Source organism: Mustela erminea, chromosome 9 (genome assembly GCF_009829155.1).
Source record: "Mustela erminea isolate mMusErm1 chromosome 9, mMusErm1.Pri, whole genome shotgun sequence".
Classification (NCBI taxonomy): domain Eukaryota; kingdom Metazoa; phylum Chordata; class Mammalia; order Carnivora; family Mustelidae; genus Mustela; species Mustela erminea.
The window spans coordinates 60,707,768-60,725,072 of record NC_045622.1 but is presented as its reverse complement, the minus strand read 5'-3'; the positions used below and the strand labels follow the sequence as shown (position 1 = coordinate 60,725,072).

The following is a 17,305-nucleotide window of genomic DNA, read 5'->3' as shown; positions in this document are numbered from 1 at the left end:
GTAACTGACATGTTTAGAAATGCACTCATTTAGAGGTGCTCATTCATGAGTATCCTAAGTTCCTTATCATACTGATGTTTCTATGAAATTCCCCTTTACCAATAGATAGAGATAGAAATATATTTTTATTTCTATAGGTTTTGCAGTTTTGCAGATACTACATTAAGGACAGACTGGTTCACTTTGAACAGTAAGATGTTTTTGGGAGATCTGCATAGATGTAATGAGCCTGGGAATATTCCACACAGAGTCAGTCATAGGAAAATTTCTCTAAATTCTTCTTCCTATAAGACCTTGAAATGTTGTGTATATTTTTATTTTTATATTTCTATGACTAATCAGTTTCTAACATATAATAAAATGTCAGTAAAATTATGGATAACAACAATTAAGCAATTAAGAAAGGAATGAAAGAATCTGTCACAAGTATTAAATACCTATATTCCTTGATGTAGATATATTTATATATATAAATTTAGTAATGTGGCTGACACAAAACTATTTGCAAATAAAAAGCATTTCATTTCCTAGTTCTGTCTATAATACATGCTCTGTAGAAGTTATACTGGAGAGTAATAAAGTCTTATAACTAGGTTGTCCAAAACTTTTAGGTGTTCCATAAAATTCACACTGATTATTTTGACATTAATCTTGTTATATGTTCAAAATGGGAGAGCTAGGGAAATTATGAATGACATAATACTAAGATCCATGTCTTTTTTTCTGTTACAGGATTCTGTAGTTGAGAAAAATAATCTCTTTCCTCTAGATTAAAATGAGTTATCTCTGAGACAGTTTCTGTCAATCTTTTTTCAGAAAGATTCTTGAAACCTTTTCTCGAATCTGCCTAGTCCTCACTCCATAGATGATAGGATTGAGGGCAGGTGGAACAACAACATATAGATTGGCCAGGAGAATGTGAATGTATACGGGAATATTCCTGCCAAACCTGTGGGTCAAGAAGGAGAAAAAAGCTGGAGTGAAAAAGGCTAGGATAACACAGATATGGGAGCCACAAGTATGAAGCGCTTTGAGTCTGGCATCCTGAGAAGGAAGGCAGAAGACAGCTCGGAGTATTCTCACATAGGAGATAACAATCAGTACAACATCAACAAACACCATTGATATAAGAATTAATCCAAATATCATGTTTACCTTTATATTGGCACAGGCCAGCCGAGCAATTCCCATGTGCTCACAGTATGTGTGGGGGATTATATGGTGTCCACAGAAGGGAAGTCGCAAGATGAGAAACACCAGAGGGATTACCAAAATGAAATTAACTCCAAACACTACAACAAGGATGAAACCAATAATTCTATTTGTGAGAATCAGGCTGTATCTCAGAGGATTGCAGATGGCAACATGGCGATCAAAGGCCATCGCCACCAACACAACAGTTTCCATGGCAGTGAATATATGAATAAAGAACATCTGGGTGACACAGCCTCCAAAGCTAATCTCCTTTAAATTAAACCAGAATATTCCCAACATTTTGGGGATAGTAGATGAGGACAGGCCTAGATCAATGGAGGCTAACATAGCCAAGAAGTAAAACATAGGCTGATGAAGACTCTGTTCATTCTTGATCACAAACAAGATAGTGATGTTCCCCACAAGGGCGATCAAATACACAGAACAAAAAGGAAACCCAATCCAGACGTGCATCTCTTCAAGGCCAGGAACTCCCAGCAGGAGGAAATAGGAGGGGTGGAACTTGGTATCATTTGAAGGGGACATCCTCTCTCCGTTCTTTTGCAATTGTAGATAAAACAAATTATCAAATATTTAAAAGGTCAAACCACATCCAATAAAGAATACAGTAAATTTTGGGTGATGATCAACAGGAAATCAAGAAGGAAGTTTTATGCCAGCCCTTAATATGTGGATTGATTCAGATATTAAAAAATATTAATTCTGCTAAGTGTAGTGAACAAATGTGAGAAAATCTGATTTTATAATATTATTATTTGGGGGATGAGACAGATGATATTCAAATAAATAAAAAAAAGTGGGGGGGTACAGATATCAGATATCATATATGTCAATATTCAAATATGTATACTGGGAAGATTTAAGGGATATAAGATATAAGGGATATAAGATATATAGGTGATATAAGAAAAACAAAGCATGGCATTGGATAGTAATGAAGTTGGTGTCTATTTAAATTTATTGTGAGGGAAGTTCCCTCTAACAAGGTGATACTAAGCAGATAAATGATTTAGTGTAAAATTAATGAACACTAAATATGTTTTTTATTTGAGTATAGTTGACACAATGTTACATTAGTTTTAAGTGTTCATCTTCTATACTGATCACAAGTGTAGCTACCACCTGTCCTGTTTCATCACTATTACGATATCATTAACTATATTCTCTGTTTCATGCTTTTTATTCCTGTGACTTATTCCTTCCATAACTGGAAACCTGTACTTCCTAGTCTCCTTCACCCATTTTGCACATCCCCCCTCTCCCTCTCCCCTCTGGCAACGATCAACATCAAATACATTTGAGACATGGGATGACCCTTGGATTTGAATCTGGAAAGGAGGCTCCTTCCGCCTTGTGGGTCATGAACTGAAAGTGATAAATACTCTTCTCTGATAAGTCTGTGAAATAGGGTTTTAGGAAAGTTGGTGACTCTCTAGGATATCAGGTAGTAGGTTTGTAAGGAATAAAGAAAATGAACTTCTTATTTAGTTTATTTTCCTCTTTTTCTATAGTCCATGGTTAGTGTGGTAAGTTGGAGTGAAGTAGTTCTGCTTGGGAGGTTCCCCAAGCCCCTCAGTTCAGTGAGAATCCAGGTAAGATGGACAGATGAAGGAAGTACTTATTTCTAAGGGCTTTCTCAAGTTTTCTATAGAAATTTTTTTATCAAAACTTACTCTAAAAATTCTGGATAGCAAAAATAAAAACAAAAGAATATACTTTATTTTAAAATATACTGTTTGATCTATACTTTTAAAAAATACTGAAATAAGGAGAAAAAAAGTAAGAGAATTTACCTCTACCAAAAATATTTAAACAATACCTACCTAATGTTCTTCTGTTCCTCACAGCTTCAACCCTATTTCAGGCATTTCTTGTTTCAACTATTTCTCAGACCTCCTATCCCTTATCTCCAGTACCTGGCTCCCAGAACCCACCCTTGAGCAGCACCACTTGGCTTGGCCATGACCATGATTCTTTTACGATCAGACTACAGCAACATCTCCCCTTCAGACTTCATTGTATTTGTCACACCTACAAAGGAAAGTTTATACTTGTGCTGCAGCAGATGTCCAACCCCAGTGTATCTCCCACAGAACCCTTAATCCCTAGGGTCTGGAGGGTTCCTCTTCCTGAAAAAAAAGACAGTTAATTCTCCTATGACTCTTTTTCTGAACTCTGGGATCTACGGTTGTTGCCTTGCATTATTAGTCTCTACTCTGACCCACAGATTCTATCCCCCAGCTTTACCTTTGGCCTAACAACATTAAACTTTTCAGAAGTGTTGATTTTGATTTACAATAATAGAAGCAAGGTAAAATAATTAGGAAAGTATACATAGGCTGGAGAAATAACAAGTATAAGAATAATACTAACACCATGATGTGTAAAAGTGGTACGGAATAACACTGAGGAAGAGGGCTCTAAGGCCTTTTGAGTCATCCTACTCTAGCTCAAATTAGGGGGGGGTGGCTAAACAGTGCAAGTGCCAAATCTTTTAGAATTGTGTAGTTAGTGGAATTTCATAGACATTGGGGCTGCAGCTGGATTTTAGGTCCTCCATTACATATTGCATTTTGGATTCATACATAGAGATTCAGTATCTCCTTCCCTAGGATCCAACATCACTGTGACCTGGAAGAAGCAGCCCTACTCTACCAAGTCAGAATTGAGAGCTCAGATGTTCCTTCTCATGCTGTCCAAGCTGTATGTATTTTTTGTTCAGATCAGCATATATTAGGTTTGCAGGGTCTAGGCTAAACAAGTGAATAGTTTTACCCAAGCAGGACAGTAGAATAATGTTCCAAAGAGGCTACAAATCCATGATATATGAGTGGATACAGGTTAGTGAATGCAATATGGAAATCTGAGAAACCCATGAGAATTGTGAGAATTAAATGAGAGGAAGGGATGGGGGAGAACTAAATAATTTACTGCTATATGTGATGTGGTGAGCTGCTAACATGATCCACCTTTCAACACTCTTCCAGAATTGAAGTTATGACTTACCTATAGCCAGTTTTCATGGTATTCTGTAGGAAACCAACTGCCTATCCAAGGGGCCAACCTGTAAGGAATCTGAAAGATTAACCCCTTCTTATCAGTCTAATCACTTACTCCAAATAATGGCTTCTATTTGTCCTACCCAATGCCATCAGAAACTCAGGCCATTTAAATCCATAATACTGAGTGTGTCCTCACTGAAATCATTGAAGATAATACTGGTGGATGGTGATGAATGTACTCTGAATACCACCAATGGGTACTTTATAAGAAATGACTTTATTTGCTCTGAGTCTTTCATAGATAGATTTTATGAAGTTCAGGAATGTTCCCTCTATCCCTATACTTTGGAGTGTTTTAATCAGGAACGGATGCTGGATTTTGTCAAATGCTTTTTCTGCATCAATTGAGAGGACCATGTGGTTCTTCTCTTTTCCCTTATTAATTTGTTCTATCACATTGATTGGTTTGTGAATGTTGAACCATTCTTGTAGCCCAGGGAATGAATCCTGCCTGGTCATGGTGGATAATCTTTTTAATGTGCTGTTGGATCCTGTTTGCTAGGATCTTGTTGAGAATCTTAGCATCCATATTCATCAGTGATATTGATCTGAAATTCTCCTTTTTGGTAGGGTCTTTGCCTGGTTTGGGGATCAGGGTAATGCTGGCTTCATAGAAAGAGTATGGAAGTTTTCCTTCTGCTTCAATTTTTTGAAACAACTTCAGGAGAATAGGTGTTATTTCTTCTTTGAAAGTTTGGTAGAATTCTCCAGGGACTCCGTCAGGTCCTGGGCTCTTGTTTTTTGGGAGGTTTTTATCACTGCTTCAATCTTGTTACTAGATATCAGTCTATTCAGGTTGTCAATTTCTTCCTGGTTCAATTTTGGGAGTTTATAGTTTTCCAGGAATGCGTCCATTTCATCTAGGTTGCTTAGTTTATTGGCATATAACTGTTGATAATAACTTCTGATGATTGTTTCTACTTCCTTGGTGTTAGTTGTGATCTCTCCAAAGGCAAAGGAAACAAAAGCAAAAATGAACTTTTGGGACTTTGTCGCAGCCAGCGCGACAAATCGACCAGGAAACGTGAGGGTAAGAGGATGGTGAAAAGAAATGAAGAGAAAAAGAGATGGGGGCAGGAGGGACACTGAGGATGATGTCCACCAGTGCCGATTTTATTCCACATCTTACAAACATTTATAAGGCAGACCACAATAGAAGGAGTAATACATCAGTACCTAGTCAGATGACCGCAAGTTTCTATAACAAGTTTACATTAACTACAAGCAAACCTTGTAATGCCAGGTAGTCTCGGCTAAAGCCATTAGCAAGACAATCAACCAGGGAGTGGGTTATGGGAGGTACAGGAACAACAAGGACCAACTAAGAATTCATGACCTTGAACACATTGTTCCCTTCTGTAGGGCGAGTGTGTGGGAAGTCACGTAGGCGAGCGCACAACACCTAGCACAGACTCTTTCTCAGTGTAAAGTTGAACCTTACTCAACTTTCCTGTCCTTGACTCCTTATCAAGGTGTCCAGACTTTGAAGGAGACACAAGTCAGGGCCTGGTTTGATCCAGGACTCCAATCATGCCGTAGCCTCCAACAGACTTCATCAAGATCAAAAGCTTCTGCACAGCAAAGGAAACAGTCAAGAAAACAAAGAGGCAACCCATGGAATGGGAGAAGATATTTGCAAATGACAGTACAGACAAAAGGTTGATATCCAGCATCTGTAAAGAACTCCAGAAACTCAACACACACAAAGCAGACAATCATATCAAAAAATGGGCAGAAGATATGTACAGACACTTCTCCAATGAAGACATACAAGTGGCTATCAGACACATGAAAAAATGTTCATCATCACTAGCCATCATGGAGATTCAAATTAAAACTACATTGAGATATCACCTTACACCAGTTAGAATGGCCAAAATTAGCAAGACAGGAAACAACATGTGTTGGAGAGGATATAAAGAAAGGGGAACCCTCTTCCACTGTTGGTGGGAATGCAAGTTGGTGCAGCCTCTTTGGAGAACAGTGTGGAGATTCCTCAAGAAATTAAAAATAGAACTTCCCTATGACCCTGCAATTGCACTACTGGGTATTTACCCCAAAGATACAGATGTAGTGAAAAGAAGGGCCATCTGTACCTCATTGTTTATAGCAGCAATGGCCATGGTTGCCAAACTGTGGAAAGAACCAAGATGCCCTTCAACGGACGAATGGATATGGAAGATGTAGTCCATATACACTATGGAGTATTATGCCTCCATCAGAAAGGATGAATACCCAACTTTTGTATCAACATGGGCAGGACTGGAAGAGATTGTGCTGAGTGAAATAAGTCAAGCAGAGAGAGTCAACCATCATATGGTTTCACTTATTTGTGGAGCATAACAAATAGCATGGAGGACAAGGGGAGATGGAGAGGAGAAGGGAGTGGGGGGAAATTGGAAGGGGATGTGAACGATGAGAGACTATGGACTCTGAAAAACAATCTGGGGGTTTTGAAGGGGTTGGGGTGGGGGGTTGGGGGAACCAGGTGGTGGGTATTATAGAGGGCACAGATTGCATGAAGCACTGGGTGTGGTGCAAAAACAATGAATACTGTTATGCTGAAAAGAAATAAAAAATTTTAAAAAACCCAAGAAATGACTTTATTCAGGGTGTTTAATATCATAATGCAAACGGTTCATTTAATTCTTCAGGGAAAGTAGGCACTAGGCACACACAATTTGTCTTTGTATCAGCCTTTCCCATGGTCTCTTGCTCCAAGACCTGTTGAAGATTTAAATAAGGTTTGGATATCTTAATGGTCATGAGTTATCTTTGCAGTGCTTAACTGGTATTCATTGGAGTCTGTGTTTGAAAATCAGTATCTCTGATTTGCCATTCAAGTCATCAGATAACTCTAGGGTCCTAGGAGGATCTTTGGAATGATTCCCCCAGGGTCACATCTATGGAATAACTTTTTGACAATTCTAATCTCTTAGGGATGGAGTATAATTTTATAATTTTCATTTCCTTCATCTTCCAGATGGTTCACATTCCTCATTAATATTCTGTGTGCCATGAGCTAAGTGATCAATGAGTGCCTGAGCTCCAAACCCTTAGACAATCATAGAAAGAGTCCTTACAACCCAGTGTTTTTGTCATAAACCAGAGTTGGGAACACAGTAAATCTCATCACATGTGTCCCCTGAATCAGGGAACCTCACCTGTTAGTTCAATGAACTTAACTTGATTCCCCTTGTAATTATCAACTACATAGGGAGGAAGAAGATGGGAAATCACAGTACCATAATTGTGTACCAGACACAGTAAACTTCTCTCCTTGTTCCCATTTAATGAAGACAAATAGCAGCCCAGCAATGGTGTGCTATCTGAGTGACCCTCTCAGTCTCAGGATGAGATTCAGGGAATTCACTTGTATGTTTCAACTTGCTATGACATGGAGATACAAGGAAATTTCATCAGGAGTCTCTTCAATGCATTTGGATTTTTTTTAAAGATTTTATTTATTTAACAGAGAGAGAGAGAGAGAGAGATCACAAGTAGGCAGAGAGGGAGGCAGAGAGAGGGGGAAGCAGGCTCCCCACTGAGCAGAGAGTCTGACGCGGAGCTCAATCCCAGGACCCTGAGATCATGACTGGAGCCGAAGGTAGAGGCTTTAACCCACTGAGCCACCCAGGCACCCCAATGCATTTGGATTTTTAAATTGTATTTTCATCTATCTACATAATAAAGCACATGTCCTTCTCCCACATCAAGATGCTAGTTTAGCCTGTCCCTCAACAAATCTATGACATCTTGGTTAGGTCCCTTCAGAGCCATTACAAAAAATAATGAAATAATTTTAGAATGTTGTCTTTGTTTATGAGGCATTCACCACCACAGAATTGCAGATCTTAGAAAACAAGTCACCATAAATATTTAATGACCACCTCCTCATTCCATTCCTTAACTTTGACTATTACTGCCACTTCAAGCAGACTGTTTCTACCTCTAAAGTTGCTCTCTGATCTCCATTCACTTGGTTCATTTCCAGAAGGCACAGAGTTGACTGACCAGATGCACAGCTCACTGAACTAATTGTGCCACACAGCACACTGACCAGGCCTTTAGGGAAAAAAAAAATATTGTAAGGTTCTTACGGAGAAAGGAATAGTAACACAAGTGTGGATTTTTCCTTGTCAATGTATTCTAGAGTAGTATGAAATACTTTGTATGGCCAGATGTCAGACTCCAGGAAAATAACCCTGATGCTATAGGACATTAAATCACCAGTCCCTTGCTTATGATAGCAGAGACTGTGATCCAAGATAATAAGATGGGCTAGATGATTGACTTATAACTTTATTCCACCAGCTCAGATTCATTATTTGGGGGAATAATATCTAGAGTGATTAAGGAGATGGGGTCCAAATTTTGACAATTCAGTAGTAGGTCACGTGAAAGACTTGACAGTTCACTCCTTTCTGCCACTCAGTATCAGTGGATGAGAATCAACACTTCTCTGGCCTCGCCCAAGAACTTGCAGCCAAGCCTTGTTGTTGCTGACAATAACTTGGCTGACAAGTGCCCTGATCTGCCTCTTGGGATACTACCGATATCAGCAAGCTTGAGCACTTAACAGTGACTGTTGTTCACGGCAATGTGTTAGAGGCCAACTGTATTTCTAGAATGCATGCATGAAGAGAATCATTCAGTTAAACCTTACTTTAAACTCTATTTGATGATAGATCTCTAACTTCCTTAATATCCCAGTTTTTCTGTGCTATCTACCATGCAGGCAAAATCTTCTAAAACTTCTTTTGATTTCAGTCTATTTGACTTTCACAGCTGGTGAATGAACTCCCATTTTAGAGATAGGCAGTTGTCCATCCATACATCCATGCATCTATGCATGCATACATCGGTCCTTCCAACAAATGTTTATTTAGCACCCAATACAATTAGAATTGCTCTAATAAACAAGGAAATCATGCTATTAGCGTGATTTTCCTTCTCTTTAATCAGTTCTGTACTCGATGCTAAAGTATCTGTGTTCAAAACCTTTTTATTTTTCTGTTTAACAAGAAGTTAACGTCTTGAGCATTCATGACTTCGTATTTTATCATTTTTACTATAATCAATAATGTACATGATTATCTACTGAGAACTACTTACATTTAATTATTGTATATCAATCTAATGTGATGCTATGTAGCTTTCAAACATGCATAAATTGGCTCTTGAAGGAATCATGAGAAACTGGTATTGGACATTTTTTCTGGCAAGATATCTGCAGAATAGGAGTCAATGATAGGAAATACACTTTATAATTTCCCTTGTGAGAATTTCTTTTTTTTTTAATTTTTTCAATTTATTTATTTTCAGAAAAACAGTATTCATTATTTTTCACCACACCCAGTGCTCCATGCAATCTGTGCCCACTATAATACCCACCACCTGGTACCCTAACCTCCCACACCCCCGCCACTTCAAACCCCTCCGACTGTTTTTTAGCATCCATAGTCTCTTATGATTCACCTCCCCTTCCAATTTACCCCAACTCCCTTCTCCTCTCTAACACCCCTTGTCCTCCATGATATTTGTTATCATCATATGGTTTCACTTATTTGTGGAGAATTTCTTTTTAATTAGTTTTTGTTTTCTTTTTTTAACATTTTAATTGAAGTATGACTGACATAAAAAAGCCATACAGATTTAATGTATATGACAATGAGTTAGAAAATAAATATACACCTGTGAAACCATCACCACAATCAATGACATAAACATATCCATCACTTCTAGGCCGCGTGAGTAGCTCAGTAATTTGAGCACCCGACTCTTGATTTTGGCTCAGGTCATGATCTCAGGGGTTGTGAGGTTGTCAGGCTGTCAGGCTCCAGGCTGAGTCTGGAGCCTGCTTAAGATTCTCTCTCTCCTTCTTCCTCCAACCTCCCCCTCACTCTGCTCTCTCTCAAAAACAAAAAAACAAAAAAACAAAAAACAAAACCATCACTTCCAAAAGTTTTCTTTTGCCTTCTTTACTTGGTTTTCCAAGTAAATGTATTCCTCAATTACAACACTTAATGTGAGATCTACACTACCCTTCTAGGAAATGTTTAAGTATACAATGCAGTATTGTTAACAATAGGCTCTTCAGTGTTTTCCAAAATAGTAAAAATATAGTTCAGTTACTCCAGAATTTAGCATCTTAAAACAATAAATATTTCTTATCTCATAAATTTTCTGCATATACAGATGACAAATAAGCAAGGTAAACATGCTCTGAATCATCAGTCATTAAGCAAACATAACTTAAAAACATAAGATGCCAGTAGACTCTTGCTAAAAGGACCAAAATTTAAAGGACCATACTAAATGTTTGTGAGGGTGTGGAACAAGTAGAACTTTTATGCATTGCTGGTGAGAATGTAAAATACAACTATTCTAGAAATAATTTTGTCAGTTTCTTAGGAAAACTTGCTGTATATCTGCTATTCCACTCCTAGCTTTTTTACTCAAGAGAAATCAAAGTATATGCTTGATCAAAGACTTGCACATGAATGCCCATAGCAGCTTTATTTGTATTACACAAAACATGGAAACAAAGGAAATGTCCAAAAACAGATAAATGGATAAACAAATTTTGGTATATCCATGAAATGGAATACTACTCAGCAGAAAAATGTGTGCGTGATTAACACAATAATGATTTGATGAAACACAAAGTGGCCAGGGGAGCAGCCAGGTTAAAAAGATTATATTCAGTAATATTTCATTTATATAAAATTCCAGAATTGTATAGAGCAAATCTATAGTGACAGAAAGTATGTCAGTGCTGTCAGATTTAAGCGATGTTTGGATCACAAAGTTGTAAAAGGAAATTTTAAAGGTGATGATGAATATATTAATTAACTGCATTGTAATCAAAGTAATGATGATTTCCCGTGTTTATACATACGTAGCAATGCCCATTTTTATCAGTGTCTGTACTACAATTTCCTAAGAAGTTAGGTGCTCAGTATATGTTTGTGGTATGTATAAATAAATAAATGAATGGGGAGCATTGCATGTTTATTCCTTGATGGAAAATACATTTTCTAGTTTAACAAAAATCTATGGAGTTCTAGGGACAGTGCTTTTGCTAGAAATAATCAGAATTTTTGAATAACTGGTATGGTCTCTTTTTTCAGTTTTATCTACTAACTGGGAAATTCTTCAGGGACAAAACTGTCTTACATATTACTCTCAAATGACACCGAATTCAGAACCATACAAATAACACAAAGGCATTAGAAATAGTTTTATTGAATTTAACTAAATTGATTTGTGGGTCCTTTTTAAAGAAAAGTTTTCAAGTTGATATACAACATCTTAGAAAAGTATGGGAATGATCCACTAAGAAGAAGATCAGTCAGGTACCTGGGTGGCTCAGTTGGTTAATGTCTGCCTTAGGCTCAGGTCATGATCCCAGGGTCCTGGGATCCAGCCCCACATTGGGCTCCCTGCTAAGCGGGGACCCAGCTTCTTTCTTTCCTTCTGCATATACCCCTACTTGTGCCCTCTCTCTCTCAAATAAATAAAACCTCTAAATCAATTTTTTAAAAAAGAAGAAGATTGGTTAGTCACTGTCAAATCACATATCCACTCTCTGTCTGGTATGAAAGCCCTCTTCATCTACAAAAACATTTTCCTCTCATTATGTTGGGATTTACTTTTATCTCTTCCCTTAGTGGCCTTTTTCTAAGGAAAAATTTGAGCTTCCCTTCTTGTATTTGTTTAGTCTTTATCCCACAGACAATAGGATTCAGGGTAGGTGGCATAAGCAGGTATAGGTTAGCCACAAAAATGTGAAAGCTGGGAGGGATTGTATCCAAAATGGTGGGTGAAAAAAGTGAAGACTAGGATATTAGTGATCACTATAGCAGAGACAGTTTAAGTGCTAAAGGCCTTTTGCTGAGCCTCTGCTGAGAAGAGCCTGACCACTGCCCAGAGAAACATGGTGTAAGAGAGTGTGAGGCACAGGTTTCAAAGCCCCCAGTCAGAAGGGCAACCATCAGACTTTGATGGTCTTGACCTTGATATGGCCACAGGACAGCCACAGTAGATGTGGGAAATTATATTCCTTGTAATAGTGCAGATGTTTGGTGAATAATGTAAAAGGAATGATGAGTATCACACCTGGAAGGAAGGTGAGAAACCAAACCTTGGCAATGATAGTGGCATAGTGTAGTGGCATAGTGTGGAAGATAATAGATGGCCACATAGTGATCCAGGGCCATAAATATGAGCACCCCAGATTCCATCCCTGTGACAGTGTAGAGAAAGCACATCTGGACCTGGTGAACATTGAAGCTGGTATCTTTGAGATCAAACCAGAACATACACAGCATTTGAGGTACAATACTTAGACACTGAACAATGTCAGTGAAGAAGAGTAAGTCCAAGAAATAATACATGGGCTGGTATAGGGCCTCCTCCAGATGAATGAGATAGAGAACCCATAGTTCCCTAGTATAGCAATAACGTACATGAAACAAAATGGGAGAGAGATCCAGACATGTGCACTTGCTAGTCCAGGTGCTTCATTCAGTATGTTACTCTTCAACTTTGACGTCAACTCTGTTGTCTCTCTGAAATGAAGTTTAGGCAAATGTGTATTGATTTCTTACAACGCATTAGTTAATATTAGAATATTTTTGGACAAATCATCTCAATTATCTTAATTACCTCATGAAAGGTTATTTATTGTATTAAAAAATAAGGGTAAGTATTATTGTATTATAGATAAGGAACTGATATTAGTGTGGTATCATTGATTATAAATCTTTAAGCCAGGATTCTTGGCTCTTTACCATGAAGATATATATACATATTTATATTTTACATATATTATATATTTACATTATATATATTTATATATATATATGTTTTATACATATATTTATGTTTACATAAATTTTCCATACTAAGTCCCTTAAGCCCTTCCTAACTAAGCATTAATACATTCTGAGACCAAAGAGAATGTATGAAATAGTGAACATTAAGATGCTTGAAATTCTTTTTGTTAGCAAACTTCCAAGTGAGTTATAAGAATCTTTCTTTTTCTGAATATGCATATGGGTAAGGGTATCTTCTTATCATCATGAATATCAACTATTCTTCAGGTTATAAGATAGGAGATTCCAAAACTCTGTCAGTTATATTCTTGGTTATTCTCCCTATAATGTACATAGTTTGATCAGCAATGAATAATGAAAATGGACTCATTTATTAAGAAAAGGCATTATTTATTAATGTCTTTATATGGCTAATAAATGGAACTAATGCATCAGCACAAATCTACTGGCACCATGTCAAGTACTTTCAGACCACTACAGCCACATTGCTCCCTAAGGATGTTGTTCATTTCCTTTTCTTCCTCTCTAGCTTCATATTGGGCTCCCCATATTATTAAAAAACCTAAATGGGAGTGAGTTCTTTAGACTTATTATTGAGCAACATGTCACTCACTAAATACCCTTTGAATGAATTGAAAATTTTAACAATCCTCCCATTTTCCGTTCCCAATCCTTCTCTGTTTACACCCATTTATCATCTATCATCTATCTATCTATCATCTATCTATCATCTATCTATCTATCTATCTATCTATCATCTATCATCTATCTAGATCTATCTATCATCTATTTTATGGACAGTGTAACAATGTATGACATTGAAGAAAGCAAAATCACATTTTGTAACCCTGAATAATAGGAATGCATGTGAGCTAAAGTTCCGGAAATACATGTGCTTTAATCACGGTATAGAAGAATTAGCATCCTCATCCATACTTAACAATGGACAGTGACTGATTAGCACTGGATTAGAAAAGAATAATGAGGTATAACCCTTTTAAAATATGGTCATAATTATTCTATGGTGAACAATATGCATCCTTAATATTTGAATTGAGAGATACACAACGTTGCCTATAATCAATAATTTCCCCTCCCACATATATTTCCTTCCCTTAGATATCCCCAGTCTCCTCACTATCCTCCAACTACAAGGAGAAATGAGATGAGGAACAGATGGGACTTTAAAAACAATAGTATTTTAAAAAATTACAATATACACTGGGGGCAGGAATTTGCTGATTTCTGAGAATAGAATAGAGCTTTTCCAAAAATGGGGCAAAGAGTTAAGTGTAAAGAAATATAACATCTGACCTTCGTTTGGAAGTGATTGATCTCTGGAGGGGAGAGAATTTTCCCTTTCCCCTCTAGGTTCTTTGGCTGGTCTAATAATTAAATTAACATGGAACAGATTAAGAGGAGGAAAACAAATTTAATTTCCCATGTATGGGGGTCCCAAAGACATGAGACCCACTGAGAAGGCAATTGAGAATTTTAAACAGTCTTGGGATAAGGAGAAGGGGATAAGAGTTTGGAACTTCAGAGGGGGTGAAGACAATTCACAGGAGATGGGGAAAGTCAGTGTTTGGTAAACAAAAGTTTGCCATACATACCATGCCAATTCTTTCCTATTTGGAAAAAAGTTATCTTGGGAAGTAGTTCTCTTCTTAGTACTGGTCCTCTATCTAATTTCTCTTAGGCAGTTAAGGGGTTAAAAGCCCTTCTTAAGTCTGTTGGGCCTTGATTGTCTTCAGGAAATTATCAGCATGCCAAAGAGGCATTTCTGGGGTGGCCTGCCCTGAACTCCATTATCTTAAAAATAATAAAAGCAAAAAACAGGGGTGCCTGGGTGTCTGTCTGTTAAGCATCTGCCTTCAGCTCAGGTTATGATCCCAGTGTCCTCAGATTGAACTCCAAATTGGGTCTCTGCTCAGTGGGGAGTCTGCTTCTCTTTCTCCTGGCCAGTCCCCTTGCTTGTACTCTCTTTCTCTTTCTGTCAAATAAATTAATTAATTAAATTAAAAAAATTTAAAAATGCAAAAGGCAAATATTAAGATGGAAGTCTGATAGGATTCTACAAATGCCTTCCAAGAGATAAATATGCTCAATTAAAACTGTATGCTGAAGAATTATTGGACAACTATGTGTAGAAGAATGAAACAGGACCATTGTCTTACACCATACCCAAAGATAAACTCTAAATGGATAAAGGATCTCAACGTGAGGCAGGAATCCATCAGAATCCTAGAGGAGAACACAGGCAGTAACCTCTTCAACACCAGTCACAGCAACTTCTTTCAAGATATGTCTCCACAGGCAAAGGAAACAAAAGTGAAAATGAACTTTTGGGACTTCATCAAGATCAAAAGCTTCTGCACAGCAAAGGAAACAGTCAACAAAACAAATAGGCAACCCATGGAATGGCAGGAGATATTCATAAATGACAGTACATCAAGGGCTGGTATCCAAGATATATAAAGAATTGATATCAGTATTTGAGAGTTCCTATCTATGTGAAAAATAATTTTTTTAAGTTTTACTCAAATTCCAGGTAACATGAAATATAATACTAGTTTCAGCTGTACAATTTAGTGATTCAGCACTTACATACTCCTTAATCTCCATCACCCATTTAACCCATCCTTCTACCCACCTCTCCTCTGATGACCATCAGTTTGTTCTCTATAGTTAAGAGTCTATTTCTTGGTTTGCCTCCTTTTTTCCTCAGGATTGTTTTATAGATCAGCATTAATGAATGAACATTTGCAATCAGTTTTGATGATAAAGAGCAGTAACTCTTAGGACGCCTGGGTGGCTCAGTGGGTTAAGCCTCTGCCTTTAGCTCAGGTCATGATCTCACGGTCCTGGGATTAAGCCCAGCATCAGGCCTTCTGCTCAGTGGGGAGCCTACTTCCCCTTCTCTCTCTGCCTGCCTCTACCTACTTGTGAGTTCTCTCTGAAAAATAAATAAATAAAATCTTAAAAAAAAAAAAGAACAGTAACTCTTAACCCCACTTATACTTAAGTGAAATGTTACCACATACAAACAGAGAAGGCTTCCTTTCTCTCACTAATAGACCTGTGTTACCAACAAAATTTCCTCAATAATTATCACAATATTTTTAATTTTGTTGGTAAAAATATTTAGAAATTTGTGGGTGTTTTATTTTTTAAGATTTTACTTATTTATTTGACAGACAGAGATCACAAGTAGGCAGAGAGGCAGGCAGAGAGAGAGAGGGAAGCAGGTTACCTGCTGAGCAGAAAGCCTGATGCGGGGCTCTATCCCAGGACCCTGAGATCACGACCCGAGCCAAAGGCAGAGGCTCAACCCACTGAGCCACCCAGGTGCCCCAGTTTGTGGGTGTTTTTAAAATAATTACATAATATCCTTAGTTTTGTGTCTTGATTTGCAAAATTTAAATTATGGCATTGAGCTAAAATGTTGCCAACCCCTGGTTTGGAAAACTATGTAGAAAAAAAAATCCTTCTAATTTTGGAAAACTTAGCACTTCATTCTCTTTCTCCAGATGTCAATCTACTATCAGCTTTAATTGTGTCCTTTCAAAAATAATCTATACTTCTTTTTTCTTTTTTTTTTTTTTACCAATTTATAATTTTGGATTTTATATGTAAATTTTTTTTCAAATCATCTTCAGTTAATTGTTACCTACGTTATATCCAATCTTTACTAATACAAAAATTGGGCAATTAATAGCTTTGAATGAAAATTCATCTAAGTTTAAGGAAGTAAGGTTTCAGCTGTTAAAGGGAAAATGAAAACCAAGGAGAATAGTAAGCCTTTAGTAAGCAGTGCACATGGGTAAGACTGTTTTATTCACTGATTTATCTTGCTGCCTATAATAAGGCATCTAGTAGGTATACTCAACATATATTTGTAGGGTGTGTGAACAAATGAATGAATGGATAAATGAACGAATGTGTGAATACATCCAAGCTCACAAAATATATATGGACTTAATCGTAAACTGAAAGGAGCTTGAAAATAAGAGGATAAAGAGAAGGACTGCATCATTGCATAATTGGTAAAGGAGAAAAAAATGGACTACTTAGAGAAAGTTGAGGAATATATTCACACATTATTTGGTACTCTATTAGAAAACCTGTGAGCTCTCTTAATCTTCTATTTCCTCAGTTATATAATTTTAGTATGAGTTTATTATGAGT

The 17,305-nt window shown here is 37.3% G+C and overlaps 1 protein-coding gene and 1 pseudogene across 1 annotated transcript; both read right to left on the bottom strand.

The window, feature by feature from the left end:
- Positions 1-801: 801 nt before the first annotated feature.
- LOC116599622 (olfactory receptor 52E4-like) lies at positions 802-1,740 on the bottom strand. The gene has a single exon (XM_032359590.1). The coding sequence runs from the start codon at positions 1,738-1,740 to the stop codon at positions 802-804; it is 939 nt and encodes a 312-aa protein (XP_032215481.1).
- A 10,150-nt stretch (positions 1,741-11,890) lies between these two features.
- LOC116599816 lies at positions 11,891-12,952 on the bottom strand (annotated as a pseudogene).
- Between the last annotated feature and the right edge of the window lie 4,353 nt (positions 12,953-17,305).